The sequence below is a fragment of the Ovis aries genome, chromosome 4, assembly GCF_016772045.2.
Source record: "Ovis aries strain OAR_USU_Benz2616 breed Rambouillet chromosome 4, ARS-UI_Ramb_v3.0, whole genome shotgun sequence".
NCBI lineage: Eukaryota > Metazoa > Chordata > Mammalia > Artiodactyla > Bovidae > Ovis > Ovis aries.
The window spans coordinates 121,270,294-121,293,654 of NC_056057.1; the positions used below are offsets into that span (position 1 = coordinate 121,270,294).

General features: G+C 55.5%; 1 protein-coding gene and 1 long non-coding RNA gene across 4 annotated transcripts in view; one reads left to right on the forward strand and one right to left on the reverse strand.

Annotated features, from left to right (window-relative positions):
- VIPR2 (vasoactive intestinal peptide receptor 2) overlaps nt 1–20,462 on the reverse strand; it is a 66,403-nt gene extending 45,941 nt beyond the window's left edge. For 2 of the 3 annotated variants that reach the window (XM_027969089.2, XM_042249118.1), the window contains exons 1-3: nt 20,256–20,462; nt 17,064–17,163; nt 658–765 (exon numbers count right to left, since the gene is read on the reverse strand). In XM_027969089.2, coding sequence (XP_027824890.1) covers nt 658–765; nt 17,064–17,163; nt 20,256–20,318 — 271 coding nt within the window. In that variant the 5' untranslated portion in view covers nt 20,319–20,462. Of the gene's footprint in view, nt 1–657; nt 766–9,542; nt 9,701–17,063; nt 17,164–20,255 lie in introns of those variants that run through there. The other variant, XM_042249117.1, reaches the window with a different exon arrangement.
- LOC121819484 (uncharacterized) lies at nt 11,135–16,210 on the forward strand. Its single transcript, XR_009600590.1, has 3 exons — nt 11,135–11,530; nt 13,677–13,823; nt 14,657–16,210. It is a non-coding gene; the product is annotated as an uncharacterized LOC121819484 (long non-coding RNA).
- Nucleotides 20,463–23,361: the final 2,899 nt, after the last annotated feature.

Here is a 23,361-nt window from a genome sequence, read left to right on the forward strand (position 1 = left end):
GGGGACCTTCTGCAGGCCCCAGGGCCCACTGGCATAGTTGCTATGACAACGTGCACCAATGTCTGGAGAGACCCACCCGCCCACTCCCCCACCCGCCCACTCCCCCACAATTTCCCACCTACAACTTAAAAAAAAAAATAAGAAACAGGTGTATTTCTCAAATAACCGGGTTTTCACGGTCTGTGTGCAGAGCAAGCCCCGGGAAGAGGCAGCCCGTGGCCCCATGAGCGCCTCCTGCAGGTGTTCAGGGGCTGAGAACCCAGAGTCGGTCCAGGAGGGAGACGTTTCCTGTGAGGGAGAGAGTGTGTCCCAGGCCAGCAAGGGACACCCTGGAGGACATGCTCTGAGGGCCATGGGTGCCCAGGTGAGGCAAGTGTCCCTGTTCTCCCCCTGCCTGGTGCCTGCGGCCCCTCGTCTGCACTGGAAACCTGTACTCCTGCTCGGGGTCTCCCGTCCGAGCCCTCTGCGTGTGCTGTGGGTGGACGGCCTGGCAGCAGGCATCCTGTCCTCCCAAGCTCTAAGGCCAGGTCAGCACAGCTGCTCCCTGACCCACCAGGTCGTGGACACCGATGCCCTGCTTCTTGTGCCTCCATGGAGAAGTCGGTCCCTCCGACCAAAACCCCTGAAAAGCTCAAAAATGACACAGCAGAACAGTACCTGGTTTGCTGTAAAAATTGCTGAACAATTTTGGACAGGGCACCGTGACGGTCTCGCCGACATCTGCGGGGCGCCAGCAAGTAATGTTGTCCCAGATGCCGCTGCAGGCTGCAGGGGAGACAGGAGTGAGTGAGGCCCGCTGCCCACCTCAGGCAGCTCCCTCCGGCTGCGCATGTGGCACCCAGAGCAGTGGGGCCAGGTCTGCTCTGAAGCTTTGCAAATAGAGAGCCCGTCAATTAGATGATTAGACTGCAAATCACTCTCCTGTGAAACAGACTCGCACCACGATTATCACTGAGAACATGCTTTGCACGGGTTCACAGTGATCAGCTCTGCAGAAATGAGTGAGTGTGAAGGGACGAATCTGAGGCACCCAGCGTGCTCTGTGCACTTTTGAATTTCAGCAGAATCGGTGCTTCTTCCTGATGATGTGCTTGCCCCTGTGATGCAGTGGGCACCACCCGGTATCTGTGTAAGTCTCGGAGGTGAGGGTCCCCCGAGGCACTCACCTTTGTGCTTTTATGGACTCTGACTTCAAGGACAATTTGCAACTTTAAATATCTGATAAGATTTAGTTGATTGCAGCAGTCAAGATGATTATTGGTGATGAATTTTAGGCTACCTTCATGGAGTTATCTAATAACTTAAATTAGCACAACGGTAAAGCCTAAAACATTTTTGAGATCTCTTATTTTGCGTAATAACCACCCCATGAGGGTAATTCATACAAGCATTGCATTAAGCATCTCACCAACAACGAGCACTGAGGTTCAAACAGTGCCAGGACCTCTCAACGTGAAACAAACAGATAATGAATCCTTGAACCCAGGGATTTTTTACTACAAGTTCAAGGTGTTTCTACTATGTTTTGTGACCTCTAAAGTTTTACATTTCAGGTAAACTTCAGCATTGGAGGAGCAGTGTGCTGGCTTCAGTTAAAACAAAGAAGCAACATTTCTGCTGTCTGACATGCCATCCAGACCTGTACGATAACCAGGATATAGTTTTGGTTTGACCACAGGAATATTTTACTTCTATGAAAACAGATAATGAAAAGTTGGCTCCAAACCAGATTTTGCAGAAAAGTTGAAAATATCTTTCTAAAGGCTTTTACAAAGAAAATGAAAATATGTGTGCTTAGTCACTCAGTCCTGTCCGATTCTTTGTAACTCGATGGACTATACGCACCAGGCTCCTCTGTTCGTAAGATTCTCCAGGCAAGAATACCACCCCTCATGGGGTGGTTATCATGCAAAATAAGAGATCTGAAAAATGATTTAGGCTTTGATGTTGTGCTAATTAAGTTATTAGATAAGTCCATGAAGGTAGCCTAAATTTCATCACCAATATGTCATCTTGACTGCTGCAATCAACTAAACCTTATCAGATATTTAAATCTGCAAATTGTCCTTGAAGTCAGAGTCCATAAAAGCCATTTCCTTCCTCAGGGGATCTACTTGACCCAGGGATCGACCCCAGATCTCCTGCATTGCGGGGCAATTTTTTACCATCTAAGCCACCAGGGAAGCCCCAAAATAAAAATACACTCATCCTACAAACTGAATTACATACCAAAGATTGAGTACATAAATTTACACTACAGTAGCTCACATATTTAAAGAAAATGTTGCTTTCTGAAAAATTAATTAGAATAAGTCATCAGGACAAAGATGTCAGTAGAAACACTCTCCCAGTCGGGTGGACAGTGTGGCCTGCGGGCCTGGGGGTGTGTGGGTGAGCAGGGGGCAGTGGTGGGGGGTTTACCTGCGCAGTGAGTCTGAGCACAAGCCACAGATAACGGGGAACATATGAGCTTCTCTCTCCACCTTCCAAACCTCATGAAAATGACAGTTGAGAAATCAGAAAGGGCAGTTCCTAGAGCTCATAAAACTGAAGACAGATAGCACATGTGTTTTAAAGACTCAGGCGGAGCAAAGGGGGCGCAGAAGAGCCTGCAGGAGAAGGGAAGTGGGCACTGCCCTTGAAGGGCCCTGGACCCCAGCACCCGGGGCTCGGGCCAACTAAATTTGGAAGAATCACATTGAGTGTGAATTCTGAACTCTGGGAACTCCAGCCTCCCCCAGCCTGCCAAGTGTCTGGAAGCTCTGCTTAGGCCACCTGCTGGAGCAGCGCCCAGGGGAGGCCCCAACCAACCAGGCCACCTGAGATGGGCGGAGTCACTCTGAGAACTGCAGTTGGGGACCACCCGGTGTTCCTCCCGAGAGAAGCTTGTCTTGTTCTGCTGCAAAGCCTGATGCTAGTTGTTGAGAGATACGGGGCTTCCCAGGTGGTGTTGCTGGTAAAGAGCCCGCCTGCCAATGCAGGAGCCGTGAGGGATGTGGGCTTGACCCCGGCAGATGCCCTGGAGGAGGGAGTGGTGACCCCTGCAGTGCCCTTGCCTGGAGAACCCCATGGAGACTGGAGCCCGGTGAAACTTTGTTTCGCAAAACCAGATTTCCAGACATTCCCAGCCATCATTCTCACCTCTAACTCTGTGGCTGCTTAGCAACTCACTTTCCTAGTTTTTCCAAAGCACACGAACTGGTTTTCCCAGAAACAAGTGCCTTTTGGTACCTGTCAGCTTACATACTGTTTAACTAAGCCATTGGTTGAGTAGCAGATGTGGGCGGTGACGATACATTGTAAGCTCGGCAAAGTGGTCCCAGCAGTTGCAGGGAGGAGGTGGCAGGGAGCCTTGAGCAAAGAGCTTCCCACCAGGGTCACCAGAAAAGGAAGCATAGGAGCCCAGTGGACAGCCCAGTGGTGCTGGGCTTCTTAAGCTCCTCTTGGGAGGGCAGTTCAGTGCCCTGAAATAATCTCCTAGCCCAAGCGGTTCAGGAAAACTGACCTGACGCAGGGTGCAGCCTCCAGACATGCCCGAAACTCTGCCGCATCTCATACAGAACACGCTGGAGGCACTGATGGAGAGTGCGGGACGGGCTACGATCAGAACACGGGCCTCCAGATATGCTGGAGCTCCACGGGGACAGCGGCAATTCACCCTCCAGACGGGAGTCTTCAGCGGGGGTACCCACCATCATGGAGAGAACCCTAATCCCCTTGTTCCCCAAAACCAACTTTCTCTCCAGGCTACCTCCGGGCAAGTCACACTACCACAGACGGGGGTACTGGCGGTGTTTTGACTCCTGGATTTATTTTCTCATTGTTTCAATGATATAAACATCACTTTCCAGAAAACCATGTAAGTCTCACTACCCAGGCCCTGCAGTTTCTCTAGGCAGAGCTTGCAGGGCACTGCATTTCCTGCTCACGGGTGCACACAGGGAGGGCGGGGCCAGGGCCCCACCTGGCCACCACCGCCCTGACCCCTGACGGCCACGTCCTCACTGGAGGTGACAAGCACCAAAGAACTGATGCTTTTGAACTGTGGTATTGGAGAAGACTCTCAAGAGTCCTTTGGACTGCGAGGAGATCCAACCAGTCTATCCTAAAGGAGATCAGTCCTGAATATTCATTGTAAGGACTGATGCTGAAGCTGAAACCCCAATGCTTTGGCCACCTGATGCGAAGAACTGACTCATTTGAAAAGACTCTGATGTTGGGAAAGATTGAAGGCAGGAGGAGAAGGGAACCACAAAGGATGAGATGGTTGGATGGCATCACCGACTCAATGGATATGAGTTTGAGCAAGCTTCGGTAGAGGGTGATGGACAGGGAGGCCTGGCGTGCTGTGGTTCCTGGTGTCGTAGAGATTCAGACACAACTAAGTGACTGGACTGAGTGATGCGGCAGGGACCCCCAGCCCCGCCTGCAGCGCCTCTGCATGACCTGTGTGGGGTGGGGCAGGGTAGACACCCAGTGGGCCCCCAGCTCAGTGAGGCTGCTTTTGCCCTGGCCGTCAGTGGCAGCGCCGGGCCGGTGGTCTTGGCCTGGGCCAGACGGAGTATCGCTGACCTTTCTGGGCCTTCTGGGTGGCGAGTGGCCCCCAGGGCCCCCGACCCTGGCACTCCTGTGGGGCCACCCGTGTGAGGGCCACAAGCCCGCCGCTGGGCTGAGGACAGGAGACTGGCTGGCGGGTCGGTGCCGCAGGACGGCTCTGATGTCGCGGCCCTCCCGTCCCCTGAGTTCCGGTCTGGGTGATTCAGGCCACATTAACTACTAGACTCTCCCAGCGGGAACAAAGCAGGCTGAGAATGATTGCCACGATTCCTCACTGCGCCTGCCATTCTCCTCGTGAGCCTTTGACAGTCAGTGCCAGGGCTCTGCCTGGAGAACAAGGACTGTGGGGCAGGGCCAGCTGGGGCTCACTAAGAGGACCTGAGGACATCATAGCCGGGAGGACCTGCCGACCCCTGGAGGCACTCTGCCTCATACCTGGGGGTCTACACCTAGTGAGTCTCAGGAGTCTTAAGGCCCACGGGCTGCAGGCCACTTCCTGCGACACCAGCCTCTGTCCACTTGGAACGTCTCGGCCATTCATGGAGATGCCCTTACAATCCTACAAGGCCTTCCAGGTGTGCGATCTTAGCCCACGAGCGCTGCACAAGCGCTGGGTGTGCGTTTGCAGGGGCCTCAGTCCAGGTGTGGGGAGGTGTGCACGGCGCTGGGAGCCCGCGCCTGCTCCGGTTAGTCCCTGGCTGACGGCACGTGGTGCCAGGGGTGGAACGGCCCCCGTGGCCCCTGCTCCAAGGTGCAGCCTGGTTCCTAGTGAACGCGCCTCCCAGACCCCAGCTTATTTCAGGCCAGTGGCCCAGCGTGGGGGGCCAAGGGCAGCCTGGGGCCACTCTGCTGGTGGTGGTCTTCTGGGCTCCCCTTAGAATCCAGCACCTCCACTTCCCACAGCCCAGAGGCTCCTCACCCCAAACGCTGGCACTGACCCATTCTGGACTCTGCTCTGGGGGCCGTCCTCCCCGGCAGAGGACAGTTACAGATCCAGCAGACCTCCCTGCCAGCTGCAGTGGGGTGGCTGCCAGTCACCTCTCATCCCTGCGTCCCCTGGGACTGGGGGGCCTCCCTTCCCTCCACAGTGGGGCAGAAATCACAGGGTGTTCCAAGGGCTCTCCCCAAAGACACCGGCTCCACAAACAGTCTTGCCCTTTTCTTCCATGCTGTGGGTGTTGGGGAAACACCCCTCTGAGTGGCCTCCTCCTGGCCACTCATGGGTACCTGGTTGTTGCTCTCTTCAGGGCCTGAGAACATCCTATACATCAGCCTATACATCCTATACAACATCCTGTACAAAATCCTATACAACACCCTCTACAACACCCTATGCTGCTGCTGCTGCTAAGCTGCTTCAGTCGTGTCCGACTCTGTGCGACCCCTTAGACAGCAGCCCACCAGGCTCTCCCGTTCCTGGGATTCTCCAGGCAAGAGCACTGGAGTGGGTTGCCATTGCCTTCTCCAATCCAACATCCTATACAACACCCTCTACAACACCCTCTACAACACCCCATACAACACCCCATACAACACCGTCTACAACACCGTCTACAACACCCTATACAACACCCTATACAACACCCTATGCTGCTGCTGTTGCTAAGCTGCTTCAGTCATGTCCGACTCTGTGCGACCCGTTAGACAGCAGCCCACCAGGCTCTCCCGTTCCTGGGATTCTCCAGGCAAGAGCACTGGAGTGGGTTGCCATTGCCTTCTCCAATCCAACATCCTATACAACACTCTATACAACATCCTACACAACACCCTACACAACATCCTATTAAACATCCTGTACATCCTATACATGCTATACAACATCCTATGCAACAGCCTATACAATATCCTATACAAGACCCTATACTACATCCTATTAAACATCCTGTACACCCTACACATGCTATACAACACCCTATACAACCCCCTGCAGAACATCTTACGCACCCTGCACCACATCCTACACCACACCCTGCACAGCATCCTGCGCGCCCTGTGCAGCAGCCTGCACTCTGTGTACCACGGGCACAGTGACGTGACGTGCTTTCCTTTCGGAAAAACACGATGCCCTGTGGGTGTCTTCTTTGCTTTCTCAGCAACATGCGTCTCATCTTGTTCCTGTTATTTCCGCAGCGTGCTGCGTTTTTAATGGCTACAAATAGTCCAACATCCACTTCCGTGTGGCACACGCGTGAAGCGGTGACACGACTGTCTGATCGGAACTCTAGGTAGTAAGTCCTTAGTAGGTGCCCCCCACGTGACTGGACTTGTTCCCTGTTCTTTTAGAAGGAACTGCAGTTCTTCCCCAAATGATGAGGAAAAGCTCTTCTTTACAGAGAATGCTAATTGATATGTGCAAAGAATGGTTAGAACTTTAAAAGCTGACATTTTGGACCCTGAGACAGACTTGTTCAAGTGTGAATCAGGAACAGGATCGGGGGAAGGCTGGGAAAGACGAGCAGCTCCAAAGAGCACGAGCCAACTGCAGGGAAAAAGAACTCGGTGTCCAAGATCTGGAGGCCACTTACAGTCCAGTGGCCAGACAGCATGATGGGGTGCTGAGGGACACCGATCACCGGTGCGGGGACCCCACGGAGCACACACGCGGCCTGCACCCGCTCTTCCCGGAGGGTCTGACCTGAGTCTCCGCAAGCCTTCATGCCCAAGCTGCTGGAAGGAGACACGGGCTGGAAGGACACACCGACACGCACCCGGAATATGGGACACTCTGCGAGGTGACTGATCTGCTGCTTAATGTCTGGGGGTGCAGGCAGAAGCACCCTAGGGTCAGAGCCCACAGCTCTGTGCACAGGTCCATGGAATGCGTCCTGTACCAGCCGGCGCAGCAAGTGCCGAAGCCCTGACAGCTGCTGAACACCTGGCGCCTCCTCGGCAACACCTGATTCCACGGACGTCTGGTCACACAGAAAGGGCAGCCGTGCTGCCGGAAAACTGCTCATGCAGACAGTAGGGGAAAGCCACAGTCCCTTGGCCTGCAGAGCGAGGTCCGGCCCTGGAGTAGCTGGGGCAACGTGGGATCCTGGGCCCTGGCTGGAGAGAGGCGGCCAGGGTCCCCGGTGGGGGAGTCCATGCACCCAGGCCTCGTGCACCTGCCACTGAGCCCAGGAGCAGAGTGCACAGGGACAGAGGGAAGCGGTACTCCAGGAGAGGCCTCGGGGTGCTCTCACGGGAGCAGTCTCAGAGCCGGAAAGCACAGCCCGCTCTCGTGTAGCTTGCTTATTCTTATTCCTTGAAGGTGAGGACTCTGCATTCCCGCAGGAGAAGAGAAACTGCCAGACGCACCCTGCTGGGGCAGCAGCACAGATGTCACCGCCGGCTGGGCTGGCATGAGGCTCACCGCTGGCTGAGCTGACGGTGAGGCCGCCCTCGTTAAAATAGGACCGCAGCTGCCCTGTGCAGACACAGCTTGGCAGCACCCCCTGCAGGGGGCTGTGCTGACCCAGCAGGTTTGCCAGCGGTCCTCTGTGCTCTGAAACTCTGATTTAACAGTTTTAAAGAAAGGAGTTATCTTCATTTTAGCCCTCAGAGCCCCTGATCTGCTTCCGGCTCCCAGCAACCCCCGTCTACTACCAGTGTAAATAATTGAAAGCTTGATGGATCGTCTCACCAACTGAAGTTGGGAAAAGTCCTTTTTAAAGTGGGTTGGCCAAAATGTTTGTTCGGGTGCCCCCCCACCCCCCCGGCCAGCTTTAACTTGAATGAAATTCTTGGCCAACCCAAATAAAAGGGTCTGTGCTTCTCTATGAACCCGCTCCCCTATTCTGACCCGAATGGCCGAACAGGCCGCTTCCCGCTTGCCTGCCGCCTGAGGGCCCCGCTCCGGGTGCAGGGTGAGTGCGTGATGTGCCACTTTCTGCGGGTAAATCCAGGCCAGCCTTTGAAACCCCCAGGGTCGGGACGACTCTGACCAAAGGGCTTCCCCAGGCCAGTGGGCACCCGGGATTCGAAAGAGGCCACACAGGCAGCTGGGGCAGCGCAGAGCCTCCCACCTCTCACAGGGTGCGGAGAACAGGGTGGCCAGAAGCGGCCATCCTCCGGGCCTCTATCTCTGGGCAAAGTTGCTGTGTGCCCATGGCCTAAGCGGGGCTCCGTGGGGGCTCCAGGCTCAGCCCTGGTCGAGCCTGGCCCCTTCCCAGGGCGGCTGTGGTTACAACCAGCAGAAACCTCCCCACATCCTCACTGCTGCCTCGCCTTGACTGCCTGCTGAGACTACCTCTCAGAACACTCCCACCCTAGACTCTCAGGCCACACAGCACACGAAGGACCCCAGGGTCTGCCTCCTGACTGCAGGGTGTGCAAGGCTGAGATGTGGAAGTCACCCCCAGGGAAGCGGCCCGGAATGCCCCATGTTTCAGCCCCTGAGCCTGGCGGTCTTGGTGCACACCGAGGGAGTGGATGTGATGCTGAGTGGGCTCAGACCCCCAGCCCCGCAGACGGTGACGTGATCCCTGGGGACCCGTGCACTGGACCTGGAGGCTCTGAGACACCGGCCTGCCAGCCCCTCCCTCAGGTTCAGAGTCACCCTTTGGGCGTATTCGGTGTGACCTGTCCAGGTGTCCAACTACGGATGCCCTGTTTCCCGACATCCTGCAGAGAACCCAGTTACCCCGGACACAAGCAGTGGCGGCCAAGCTCTCCCAGGTGGAGGCCTCCTTCTGTTGCTCTAAGGATGCATATTTACACCCTTTGTTCTCAAAATACTTGCAGTGGTGTAAGGAGCGCTATTTCCATGCATTCCCTCAGCTGGACATGGAGCCAAAAGTCTTTTTAGAAATGCTGTCATTAGGGATGACAACAGTACTTGCTAAGGGTGGGAGCAGAGAGGAAAGGACCCTTCTGAGGGGACAGCCTCCCAGAACAAATAACAGCCCATGTCGGGAGGTGCACTTCTCAGACATGTCAGTGCAGGTGAAACCAGCCACGTGCTGGGAGCAGGCTGCTCCAATCAGCACTCGGAAGGCACTCACAGAACAGGCTCAGGGTGAGATGACAACCTCTGCTCATGCAGGCAGAGATGGAGTATTCATTTTTCACAAATGGACTGGACCTTCTTCATGACTCAGCACAGCTCTGGGACCAGCGACAGCCTCGGACTCTTCACACCTGCAGTGATGAGCGTTCATGTCTCCAAAAAAAAAAAAAAATATTCACTGAGTGTGTCACTGGTCCTGAGGCTGCCCGAGGGCCTCATAGAGGCGCTGGGCCAGGAGGGTCTCTCCAGGGCTTCCTGAAGCAGGAACAGCACAGATTCACAAGCCAACAAAGGCACCAGCTTGGGGCTGGCTCTTCCAAGTCCACACTGCAGGCCAAGCCTTCGGTCCCAGAGAGAAACCATCGGGCGGGTGTGGACCATGCCCCAGAGCCACGCTGCTTCCTAGACCACCTGTGCAGGAGCCTGGACTCTATACGGGAGTGAACCCAGGTGCTCCCACAACGGTGCTCCAGCTCTAAATGCGTTTCCAGGGCTACAAGGAATGTTTTACGGGGACCTCATTCTTCAGACACCTCCTGGATATCCAGTCTAATTAGGGTGTTACAATGATCCCAACCTTGGTAAGTTGGAGGCAAACCACAAACCAAGGTCTGGGAAATGCCATTTTGGGCGACAATGCTACCAGATGGTGTCTTGATTGAATCCCTTTGGAATTTCGAATATGGAAGCAGCAAAGTTTCATTTCAGCTCAGGTGGATTCCATAGTTGGGAGTCATATTCTGGGACCTGAACTAATGCTAAACAAAGACTCAAAACCCAGAACTAATCAAAGCTGTTAACTGAACAAAACAATCTATTTTTTTAAAGAAAAAAAAAAGAAATGTACAGAAGTCCACTTTGAACCTATTTAAAAAATATGCTGAATCCAATCAACCCCAAATATCAAAATGTCCCCTACACTGAGCTGAGAAAATGCGGTGCCTATGGTGGGTGTCCTGGCAGGCACGCCTGCCTGAGGGCTGACTGGAAATCCCCCTGAGACAGGCGTCTCCTCCCACACCAGCAGGACAGGACCGTCAGGAGACCCATGAGGCCCCGCAGCGGGTCAGCTCAGAACTGATGGAGAGCTAAGCTTGTGCAGACGCCGCACCTTCACCCACCATCCTCTGTGCAAATCCTCAACAACCTTCTCTCTGACGTCAGTGACCCCTTGGGATGTTGTTGGTGCCGCACAAGCTCCCAGGTGGGCAGAGTCAAGCTGCATCGCACGGGAGGCCGGACTCAGCTGACAGGCTGGGGCTGGAGCACGGGGAGCCCTGCCATGTTACTCCCAGGGCGATCTTCCGTGGATTTACGAGCAGCACTTGGGCGCCGTCCCGGGATGGTCCCGGGACATCCATCTCGCAGTGTTATGACAAGACATCCTCACACGGGCCGGCAGCTGCTCATCCAAGTGTGACCCCCGGGGCTGGACGCCCGGCGGTCCAGACCAGCCTCCCGCGGGGCCACCCTCCTGGCTGCGGGCGTGGCCGGGGCCAGGGGCGTGGCCGGGGCCAGGGGCGTGGCCGGGGCCTGCTTCCACAGGCCAATGCCGGTGGGCACATCCTGCTGACCTCGCAGCCCGGGAGCCCTGTCTCCCTGCCTTCCTCCTTCCGGGCCACACCCTTCGGGCCGGCCCTCGGTCACTCCCCCGGCCTCCGGGGCCCATGGCCCTGCACGGTCCCACCTAGCGGGCGGCCTCCAGCCTTCCTCCCGTCCCTTCCTCTCGCTCTACGCAGCCTGCTCCGGGGGCCCCGCTGCCCCCCAGGGAGGGGTCGGATCTTCTCACCCCACCCGTCTGCAGCTTCAGGCCTTGAGGCGCCTCTGCCTTCCCCCCTCCACCCGCTCACTGCACTCGCCTCACAGCGGCGTCCCCAGCCAAGTGGTCTCTCCGGTGGCCTGTCCAGCTCTCCAAGCTCGGGAACAAGCCTGAACCCCCACCTGCCTGCCACCTGCCCGGCGACCTTTGGTGCTTCACGCAGGGTGGGTAAGAGGGACAGCAGGGGACGCATGCTGTCTTTGTCACCGGGGCAGCGGGCCCCCGGGAAGCCTGGCTTCACCCTCTGCGTCTGCTCAGACCAGCCTCAGACCTTTCCTCGCAGGGAAGGAAGGAATTGTAAGAAGTCACAGATGACTTGAGAAGTGGGAGCAGCCCTTCCCTGGGGTGGGGAAGGGGCGACTTGTTGGTCAGTTCTCGGGCTGCAGGAGCCCCTCTCAGCTCACAGCCACGGTGGCGTGCAAGGGCAGGCGTCTGGGCTGCCCTGGGCCCTGGTTCAGCACCCGAACTGTGGGGATTCTGCCTGCAGCTGAACCCCAGAGGCCTCCGATGGCCCCTGTGGACACTCAGAGAACCGGGCGTGTAGTGAGGACAGCCAGCTAGGAAGGACTCACCAAATCCCCACGCTGCCTCCAAACCCCAGCAGGGCAATGTCACTCTGAGTGGCCAGGGAGGGTCCTCCATCCCAAGGGGGCGCCTGAGCAGAGGTGCAGATAGCAGATGAACAGAGGCAGCTGTGGGGGCTCAGGGGGAGGCCCCTCAGCTTTGAAGCAGGCTTGGGAGGGAAGAAAACCCTGGTCTAAAGCACACCTCTCTCACTATGGTGCCAAGTACAGTTTTACGAAAAGAGCGCTAGGCTCAGGCTCCAGGGAGCCAGGTGCTGCCACCAGCTTGGGCAAGAGACTGGGGGTCCTCTCTTGTGTCCTCACTTCGGGAAGGTGGCTGAGGGCACCTTCAAGCATCAAGACCGGGATGCCCCATGCCTGCTGGGTGGACGTCACCCTCCCTTGTCCAGAGGGAGGACGCTCAGGGCCTTCCGTCTGCCTGCCAGGTGGGGTCTGCAGGTCTGCTTCTGGGTCAGCAGACGGGATGGCCCATGGCAGACGCCTTGGTGCCAGGAGGCTGGGGGTGTGCAGACAGGGCCCGCCCCGGAACAGCAGAGGGTGTGCCTGGCCACTCCCAGGAGTGCCAGACCGGACCTGTGGCTGCAGGGACAGTGGAGAGCGCAGCAGAGGGGCCAGCAGCCCACGTGGGAGCCGCTACCAGAGGCTGCGGACGGCCTCCCTGCGGGGAGTCGCCCCTGAGCTGGGGACAGGCGTGGGCGCCTCAGGAGGGGCACGGACAGCCTTGCTTCAGACCCTCCCTGAGGATGAGCGTCGGTGAATGAGCTTGGCAGATGGCGTGTGGCCCCAGGGCTGATCGCCATAACAAGAGGGCAACTCTCATGGGGCAAAGGACAGGCAGGCACACCAGCGTCTCCCGCGGCTCCTGGGTTCCCCAGCTCAGGGCTCTTCAGGAAGGACACACTGCCCCAGGCCTTCCTCCGCAGCTTGTGGGGCTGAGGGCAAAGGGCACCCACGGGAGTGAGAGCACAGTCACCCACAGCCTGCTCTGCCTGGAGCAGTCACCTCTGATGACCAACCTGTCAGGGCCTGAGCCCTCTGCAGGCACCCGGGATGAGCCAGGACCTCCCGCTAGCTCGAAGGGGAGCAAACCCAAACCCGCCATGGCTCTCGGCGGGTGAATCAAAATCAGTCCAGTATCCTTTGTTTAGAAAAGTCAAACAGCGGGAAGTTTGCTAGTCCAGCGCCTCCCGGGGACCTGGTTTAAGCTGCTGCTTGTTATCAAAGCCTCCATAGCCATGAATGACATGGCTCAGACTGTGGAGCTGCCCCATCCTCCTCCCAAAATTGGGGCAAAGAGGATGCAAAGTCGCGGGGAAGGTCCCAGGTGACACGAACATAGGCAGGGACGCAGGCTGAGAGCAGTGGTGACTCAGGGCCCCCCACTGTGGTTGGCAGTGCAGGTGGGGACAGAGCTGCTGTGAGCTTATTTCCAGGCGTCCGTGGCCTGAGCTTCACAGGTGGGACTAGGTCAGTCTTAGTGCTGAATCAATATTAAGTCACAAAGCCCTAAATATCTCTAAATACCTCCTAAACTTTTCTTTTTTATAAAGTGAATCCGTTAAAGAGGTTTAGAACTGAAGTTGGCTTTTGTATAGATTTCTGTGTTGGTTTGTTTGTGTTTGTTTTAGATCCAACATGTAATAAAAGTGATTCCTTGTTAGACTCACACAAACTACCTCACCAGAATTGAAAACTGTTTTTTTTTTTTTTTTTTTTGCCATTTCAGCTGCTGTCTCACGCCGCTTTCTTGCAGCTCCTACAGACCCGGTGTCTCCTGATGCTCACTGTGGGTACTGGAATCCGTCTCATCTCGCTCGGTGAGAAGGCCTTCGCTCAGCTCCCGGTTCACCTCGTCTGTAGTATCTTTATTCTGGTAACTCATTACTATTTATATCCTTGGTATTCGAGCCACACACATTTCAAAGAGCAACAAGGAAAAGATGGGAATTCAGAACACAAGCTGCTTCTCTCTGCAGAAAGTGGGGGTACCAGGCAGGCTACCTGGCCAGCCTCCCTCCTGTGGGGGCGGAGTGCTGCCCACAGGCTCTTCCTGTGAGTCAGGGTGAAAGGGCTCTGGCAGGTGTTTTTACTGTCAAGCTAACAGTGAAATAAGAGCCTTTGATACAAGAAAACACCGAAGGACTGACGCTTGTCATTGCAGAAAGACCGAGTGACACCTTCCCCCGGCTCCAGACGGGAGGGCCGTCCTCTAATTCTCCCACGTCTTTCTGCTCCAGCCGGCACCAAGGCTGTGCTGTCCACGTCCCTGGCAGCATGTCCAGTGGGCCCTGTGAGGTCACTCTGAGGAACGCGGAGCCAGACAGCAAAGCCTGTGAGGGCTGAGCCCTGAGGAGCACTTTAAACATCCTGGCCCATCTCTGCACCACGAGCAGCTCTCTGAGCAGGGCTGGCCTGGCCCGCAGTCCCTGCAGAGCAGCCTGGCAGCTCAGGCAGCGTCTGCACAGCAGCTCCGCCTGCTCCCACAGAACCTTTTAAAAAGTACTAGTTGCAAACTTGTAAGAATTGGAGTATTTTCACCGACTCGATGGACATGAGTTTGAGCAAACTCCAGGAGACGGTGAAGCACAGGGAGGCCTGGTGGGCTGCAGTCCACGGGGTCACAAAGAGCCGGACATGACTGAGCAACTGAACAACAGGGACCTAAAGTTTGCATTTCTAATGTTTGGTGCCTGCGTTTCTTCACAGCAACAAGCGGGTGCTGAGGGACATTCCCCAAGGCCCCGTGGCAAAATGTTACTTGTTCGTGTTGGCCAGGAACCAGGGCCAGACTCGAGCCTTTGGAACGAGAAGCACTAAGGGACAAGCCTTCGAGCTGCTTAAGGCCACACTCCGTCCACCTGGGCCGACCGGAGGTGAAGAGTCTCTACGAAAGAGAGCCGACTGAGGACCACACGCCCTGCCCCGCAGTGGACGTGCTCACGCTGCTCTCCTGGGCCCGCTTCCACCAGGCTGAGTCATGGGCACAGGCCTGCAGGCACCCCTCCCGACGCCCAGTGGCCCTGGCCAGCTGGGAGGGGTCTTCACGAGGGAAAGCCACAGCCAAAGCCCCTCTCTGGAAAGTAAACGCTCCCTGCCTCCTGCTGGGCTGGCTTCCTCTTGTTAGCAAAGCCCTTCTGGTGAGCACGGGGGATGAAGAGTGCTAAGGAGGAGACACGAGGCGGTGTTTTGGTGTTCCCCAAGCAGAGGGGACAGCGAGGGGCAGGAGGGACACCCCGGGTGACTGCAAGGTGGGCTGGGGCAGAGGCTTTATCCGTGGTGGTAAACTGACTCCAATTCAGTCTGCCCCGTGTCAGGGGTCGCGTCCTCCCTTGTTCCCACGTCAGGAGTGCCTGCTGTATCAGGCCTATGGCAGGGGCCTGCCAGCGGTGAGGGCTGCCCTCTGAATGCTGGCCGATGCCCCGCGTGGAGAAGGGGCTCTGTTCACAGCTGTCCCCGGTCAGTGCCAGGGAGTGGACGCCATCTGTGAGCAGCCTCAGAGCCCAGCAACCTGATGGTCCGGTGACGGCCCTCGGGGGCAAAGGCTGAGGGTCACCCCTACAGATGCGGCGGACGGAACCCGCCCGCACTCTCCATGAGGGAGGCCTGGACTGAGCGCTGTGCTGGCCGGACCTGCTCCCTGCCACGACTAGATGCTTCTGGGGTTTCGGCATGTCTCCTATCAGCGTTTAGCTCCCCTAAGTCTCTTAATTTTCACCGAAAGGACAGGCCTCAGTGGCTGTGGCAGCTGTTTTGTCCTGAGGCTGACCTGACTGGCAAGACCCAGCCTCATGGATCCTAGTAGCTGGTCACATGTGGCTTTTACAGGACATCTCCTGAGTTCATGTTTGAGCCGCCTGTTTTGCCTTCCTCCGGACAGAGCTTGACCAGACCTTTGGGAAGAGGTGGCTCTCAGAATGCTGTGGGCACTGCAGAACCACAGATCTCAAAGGCTGCAAGGAGCCCCTGGGCCAGAGTCCTTGTCTTCTCTGCTGAGGAAAGGGAAGGTCCAGGGAGACAGGAAGGGGCCCAGGAGAGCTGTTTTAGAACTGGTTTAAAACCCCTCTGGCTGCAGACCATCTGTGAATACCTGAAATGTGTGACCCAAATTGTGATGCATTCTAAGTGTGAAATGCATATTGGGTTTCCAAGACAATACACTGAAAAAGCAAAACCTCTCATCAATATTTTACATTGATTACAAGTTGAAAAAATAGTGATTTGGATATATTTGGATAAATAAAACCATTGTCAAAGTCCTAAGTTTCTTTTTACTTATTTTAACACGGCCACTAGAAAACTCAAGCTGCCCATAAGGCTTGCATCCTGCTTCTACTGGGAAGTGCTGGTCTAGAACAACACCCACACCTGGGACTTCCCACTCACAGTCCTCTGCAGGGCACCAGACTCTTAACATGTGGCTGTACTTTGATTTTAATTTTTTTCTTGAATAGACTAAAATGATAACACAGAACAGAGGAAAAGAAGAAAGTTGAAGGACAAGAGGTTTTTGCCACTGTTTATGATCTGAGTGTTATCCCAGAACCTTCAGAGTTTACAAACAGGAGACGGTACCCAGGGCGGGAGCTCATCATCCCAGCTTTACTTCTGGGAGAAATAGTCAGTAAGCTCACTGTACTCATAACTGGTCTGTTCTTCAAGAAAGCAAAAGTCTCAATTTCCTGTTTAATTTCTGATAAATTCCCACTGTTCTTAACTGGATCTAAATAATCTGTGATGTAACTAAGGATTTAAAATGCAAGAAATCAGATAAATAGTCTTTCCATGGGAAAAAGTGTTGCCTTTGCAAATCGTAACAACTGTCATAAATTATTTTAATAACTGTTGCTATTGTCTCAAACCACGGAAACTATTACGTTAAAAGGTTTACGTGAAGGACCCCCTTCCCCTCTGCCCTTCCCAACACACATACCCCACTGCCCATTACCCTCAATGCTATAGGATTTTTGCCAGCAGTTCATTAAAAAAACAGTGGAAACAGACTTAAAAAAAAAAAAAAAAGACACAAGTGACTGTAAACACCAGTTTTCTGAGTGAGGTGCAAGCCCGCCTGTCCACCCCGGGGAGAGTCTCACCAAGCATCTATCTGCCTTACCTTTGTGTTTTTCTGTTTGAGTCCTTAGAAGCTCTGCACATCTCATTTCTTCCTCCTGAATTTCCAGATGAAATCGGCATTCTGGGTGAATACTGCTCACCTAGTCATGGTTAAAAGAAAGGGACAATTCCACTGTAATAGGAAAGGCAAGGAAAAACTCTACATAAAAGCCCCTAAATCTCACAGTTCTAAACTGCTTCCAAACTAACACTCATTTAAAAGCAATAACCTTCACATTTTGGCATGGTAATTTTTTCTTTTTTTAAAGCTTCAGTATTTGCTTTGTAAAGGAATTAGTAAACAAGAAACTTGATATAATTTTTTTTCTGGGCAGGAAAGCAAACTGACTAACGTGATACATTGTATGTTGTCAGTACTAATTTGGCAGCAATAAAGCTCTTTAATCCAATAATCTTCCAGTATTCGAGTCCTCCAGTTCATAGCCCTTGATTTAATCAAAGTAAATACATGTTTACTCATCAGCCCATTCTTAATGGCTGCACACAACCCCAGACGCCAGCGTGCTTCATCTAAGGCCAGCCTCCGCATTCACTGGAAAGCCCTAATAGAATAACTTTATTTTTAGAGGCTGCAGGTCACATTCAAAACTGAACTTTGGAATCTGGTATGAACAAACTTTTCAAAAAGATGAGGGGTGAGCCGGGAGAGGCCTAGAGCAGAGTCACAGCAGCGAGGCAGCAGCGAGGCAGTGGGGGACTTCTCGCCAGGCTCGATTACGGGAACCAAAGATGCGATTAACACTGCCTGTCAGTGTGTGCAAAAGACAGGCTGAATGCCGCTTGAGTCTTGGAAGGTAATATTCTCTGGTCTTTATTTTCACAAAGGTCCAGCATTCTCTTCTTTTATTACCATCTCCAACCCCTCATAAGTACTCACACAGTAGGCTGGAGCGGTGTCACCCACTCTCATGTCTGAACAAAACTTTTGTGTTACTGGAGAGAATCACGCTCTTGCATGTATTACAGCCACCTATATCTAACTGGGCTTCCCTGGTGGCTGAGGAGTAGAGAAGCTGCCTGCGGTGCAGGAGACGGGTTTGGTCTCTGGGTGGGGAAGATCCTCTGGAGGAGGGCATGGCAACCCACTCCAGTATTCTTGCCTGGAGAATCCCCATGGACAGAGGAGCCTGGCAGGACTGCAGTCCACAGGGCTGCAAAGAGTCAGACACGACTGAAGCGACTTAGCACATATGCTCACGTTTAGTTATCCTACCACTGAAATAAGTCAGTAGAATTCTAACCAGAAATAACATTTCCCAACAGTGTTAAGGGGCTTCCCAGGTGGCTCAGTGGTAAAGAATCTGCCTGCCAAGGCAGGAGATGCAGGAGACTTGGGGTCCATCCCTGAGTTTGGCAGATCCCCTGAAGGAGGAAGCGGCAACCCACTCCCATCCCAGGTCTCCGAGAATGCCTGAGAAATCCCATGGACAGAGGAGCCTGGTGGTCTAGACTCCACAGGGCCACAGAGTGGGACCCAGCTGAGCGTGTTCGCAGCAGTGTTAGGAGCAGAAACTTAATGCTGGGTGCTCTTGCCACGTTCACCTCACTTTGGGCTTCCCTGGTTGCTCAGAGGGTAAAGCGTCTGCCTGCAATGCAGGAGGCCTGGGTTCGATCCCTAGGTCAGGAAGATCCCCTGGAGAAGGAAATGGCAGCCCACTCCAGTACCCTTGCCTGGAAAACCCCATGGACTGAGAAGCCTGGTAGACTGCAGTCCATGGGATCTCAAAGAGTCGGACACGACTTAGCGATTTCACCCTCACTTAAGAAAACAAGATGTGAAGCTTGGTCTTCTTTTTTCTCCCATGGCTCACCTCGGGACAACGGCCACTGTACAAGCTTCTGGTTTCAACCAGGTTGTATTTTTCATACGTTAACAAGTCAATACCTTAAATGTCAGAATTAGGAAAATTGTACTGACTTAAAAAATGGATTTTTGATAAGGTACTAAAAGACATCATAATACCAGGCATTCTTGAAATACGCACAGGGATGCCGTATTTTGGGATACCCTAGAAGTTAAAGCAGCGTTAAGCGTAACAATTCCTGCAGCTCTTTCGCGCACTGAAATGGTCAGACAGGCTCTCATCCCCGCAGCATTCCTCTGACGGAGGAAGGCATCGTTCGCCTTCACTCTGAGGAGGGATTGGCCTCTCTGAGGGGTGGGCTAGGTGCAGACGGGAAACAAACACCCTCAGCAAGAACGAATTTCCCTAAATAGCTCCATCCCTGGCTTCGCAACCGTAAGAGGGGGTATGAGTCAATAGAGACGGTGATCTGGCCTCGGTGTGAAGTGCGTACGCGCGCGCACACCCAAACTGGCTCCAGGCTGCGGGAGGGAAGCAAGAAACCGGGCTTACGGTTAAGCGTCTTCTCGTAAGAGGAAGAATTAAATAGTCTATAAATGCATTCAGTTAACAAACTTCCACCCAGCATATGACTTCCTCCGGTGCTCTTAAATAGGTAACAAATGGTAACAAATGGTAACAAATCAAAGCAGGCTGTTTCCAAAGGAAACTTTGTTTAGCCGCACCACGTCTCCCTGACACACACTAAAACAAACAAGAAGCTTAGCCGGTACTAGCAGGTGGAAAGGGAAGTGTTTAATGATACGGCAAACTCCAATTTCCCTCTGAAAGGAGAAGCCTGCGCAGGTGACCGCAGCCCAGTCCCCAGCTCCAGAGGGGGCGCCAGGGCCCCGGACCCGCTCCGCCACGAAGGGCGTCGAGCGAGGCACTGGGTTCCGGTCCCAGCAAACCCGGGACCGCGGAGCAGACAGAGCGAACGCACCTTCCCAGCCGGGTCTTAACACCGGGCCAGGCTGGGGCTTCGGTTCTTCGCGCTCTGCGCGGGGATCCAGAGTCCCCGGCAGGCCTGTGCCCTCCAGCGAGCTCGGAGGGCGGGTGAAACCCCCGGGACCAGCCCCGATCCCCGCGTCCCCGGGACCGGACCAGCCCCGATCCCCGAGCCCCCGGGATCAGCCCCGATCCCCGCGCCCCCGGGGCCGGGCCAGCCCCGATCCCCGCGCCCCCGGGGCCGGACCAGCCCCGATCCCCGCGCCCCCGGGACCAGCTCCGATCTCCGCGCCTCGGCAGTAAAGCCGAGCGCCCGGGGCGCTCCCTCCAGGGAGGGTCGGCGCGGCGGGTCGTGAGGGCGCGGGTCCGAGGGCACTCACCGGGGCGAGCAGCCAGCCGCAGCAGGTCAGCAGCGCGGGCGGCAGCAGCGCGGGCGCCCTCATCCCGGCTCCGCGGCGCTGACATGGGCCGGGCCGCCCGTGCGCAGCGACGCGGCCCCAGGGTCGGCTCCCCGCTCCGAGGTCGGTGGGCGGCACCCGGCAGCCGCCTCCTGGTCGGCGGTCCGCCGAGGTTGCGCCCGGCGCCCCGGCTCCGCCCCCGCTCCCTCCCCCAAGTCCGTCCGCACCCCGCGCCCCCCGCCCCCGCCTCTCCGTCTCTCCCCTCCCTCGCGCTGGCTTCGCCGCCTGGGTCTCCGCCCCACGTTCCGCAACCGCCCCCCGCCACCCGCACTCCCTTCGGCCGCCCGCCCCCAGCCGCTTGTACCTCCTTCCCCGCGCCCCTGGCCTCTCCCTGGCGACCCCCAGCCTTCGCTCCCTCCACCGCCTCTAAGCCGCGGGTGACGGGTGCGCATGAGTGGGCTCCCTGTGCCGCCCAGCTCCCAGCGGAGATGCCAGGGGAGAGCGACTCCGGAGCGACCCACCTTGTCGGAGACCCGGGCTCTCGGCCTTTGCACCTACTGTGTCCTCCTTGTTAAAGACCCCCGAGAAGTTGGCAGAAAGAGCAAGTGGGTTGGTTGGGGCAACTGAAAAATCGGAAGGCACTTGGAGGGCGTCCTGATGGGGGGAGACCCGCGTCAAGCTGGGCAGGTCATTCTCTCCCCACAACCCCGCGCTCCTCCCCGCAGCTGCTCGGGCCGCAAAGTTGGACGCTGGGCAGGGGCGGCCCGGGCCTGAGATGCCGCCTCATCCCACACCTGTCTCAGAACTTCGCAAGGAGCAGCCGAGCCTAAGAGCTGGTTGCTACTTGGCAAATGGAAAGGCGCTAGGAATGAAAAATGAAGCCGGGAATTTTCATCTGTTTTTCTGTCCTCCGCCCATCACCTATCGATCTATCAGTTCGTCATTATCACCTACCGTCTGTCCTTCTGTCTGGGGGTGGGGGGCGGGAATCAGTAGTAGAGACGGGATCTGGACTCTGGGTATGCTATGCAGCTTGGGATCTGGAAACTTGACCATTCTGGATGCAACTTGACAGATTTTTTTTACTCACTATTTGAAGCTGGACAAGCCATGAACTTTGGGCCAAGTGCCCTTGTAAATGAGAAAGCTGATACCTGCCCCTCACCTAGAGGGCTGCCGAGACTGTAGACCATTTATACGGATGTAAATTCAATGCCTTAAACGTTAACTGCTTCAGGGGCAGGCAAGACGCACTGTCTCCCTCTATAGGAATTTGTGGTCCAGAGAAGGGGCACTGATGTGCAGAAAAAGTGTGATAAGCGCAAGATGCAGACAGATGGGGGGAGGAGGGGCCCAGAGAAGTGGATGTGTAAATGAAACACGGTGGAGAGTGAGAGACGGGGATGGTAGGGCAGGCATCTCCACCGCAGGGGCGCCTGGGCAGAAGCCTGAGGGCCAGGGTTGTAAGGGAGAGGGTCACCTTGGGAGGCCCGAGGGCTTGAAGAACAGTCTTCACTCCGTGGAGAGCAAAACCTGAATCACACAGGACTGAAAATGGTAACACACTGGGAATACACAGCACAAGGTTCTTTATATCCTGACTTACTGTTCTTGTTCAAAACTGATGTTGGGATGGGTGGTACTTAATGTATCAGTTGAAGGTTACTCTGTTTCTCCTGGGTGAATGCCCATTCTTTCAGGAATTTTTCCACTTCCCCCTGCAGGGGGAGGTCTGTGTGTCCTCAGGGCTGGTGGGGAGAGGGGCTCCTCTGTGGGTGTCTGATGCGTGGGGTGGGTGGTCCTGTCTCTAGACCCCTGGCACTGGTGCCCTGAGGCGTGGCAGCCCCCTGGCGGGGCTATGCTGATGCCCGGGGGTCCTTGCTCCGGACCCTGGTCTCCAGGACCTGACCCCTGCCTCCCCTTCCTGGGCCTCTCCTGACTGGGACCACGTGGCTCAAGGCCCCGGCACCTGCTTGCCTGTGTCCCGAGGCCCCAGGAGGGGCCAGGCCGGTGAGACCCTTTTCAGTTGCCTTCCCCACCCTCCTGCCTGGACACCCTGCCTGTCACCACTCCCACTCTGCTGCGTCCCTGAGTGTCCAGGCTGAGCTTTGTGTGTTGTTGGAAGCTAGCTGGCTCCTGGTGTGCCAGCCTGCACGCCAGAAGCCTGGAAACCTACTTATTCAGTGAGGCCTTTGCAATCAGGAGCAAGTGAGATTGCTTCCGAAATACATGCCATGCTGTTACTTTGTATTTTGTTCAAAGGGGGATAGAAGCTTCGCAACCACCTGACTCTGAGGCCACCTGGTCCTTCTGTTCCATCTAGATCTGCGTGGGGGGAGGGGACACGCCCCCACCCTCAGGTGCATTTTAAACTCATACCTACACAGAAACGAAGCAGTCACCTGTGTCCCTCTTTTTGCGTCCTTTGAAAGCTGCTAGACTAGACTTCAGTAAAAGTTTACTTCTTCCTCCTGCTAAAAGAGACAGGGGAGTCGAAGATGCTGCCGGCAGGACGTCTCTGGCCAAGGAGGCAGGGAGCACTCTCTGGAGCTTGAACCCTGGCCCGCGCCTCCTGGGCTCCTGGAAGCAGACTTAGAGCGTGCTTCTCTGCTGCTTCCTGGCTCCCATAGGCACAGGGTACCCTGGCTCCTGGGAGCCATAGCACCCCAGCTGCCTGCAGCACAGAACGGGTGCCCCAAGTGTGCTTGGAATATCAGACTGAGTTAGATCCCCAGGCTGTGGTGGAATTCCTAATATGTGCTCAGCCTACTTCTCAAAATGATGGTGAAGATAAAATCAAATACCAGCCTGGGAAAGCCTTCACAGACATTTTTCAAGTATACTGATGTGACGTGCTGCCTCAGGGGTGTGCCCCTGTGACCCCATGGGGGCTCTCTGCTGCCCAGGCCAACACTGGCAGTCTGCGCTGGGGCCTCAGGACAGGTCAGGGACCTGCTTGACTGGCTCATTTGCCCTGGGTGGTTTCCAGCCCCTCCTATTTTCAACCGTAACCGACTTGTCCTGTGAGGGGGATTAATTAGGGCCAAGCTCCCTTACAACTGCACCCCTGCCTGATGCCTGTAGTCCT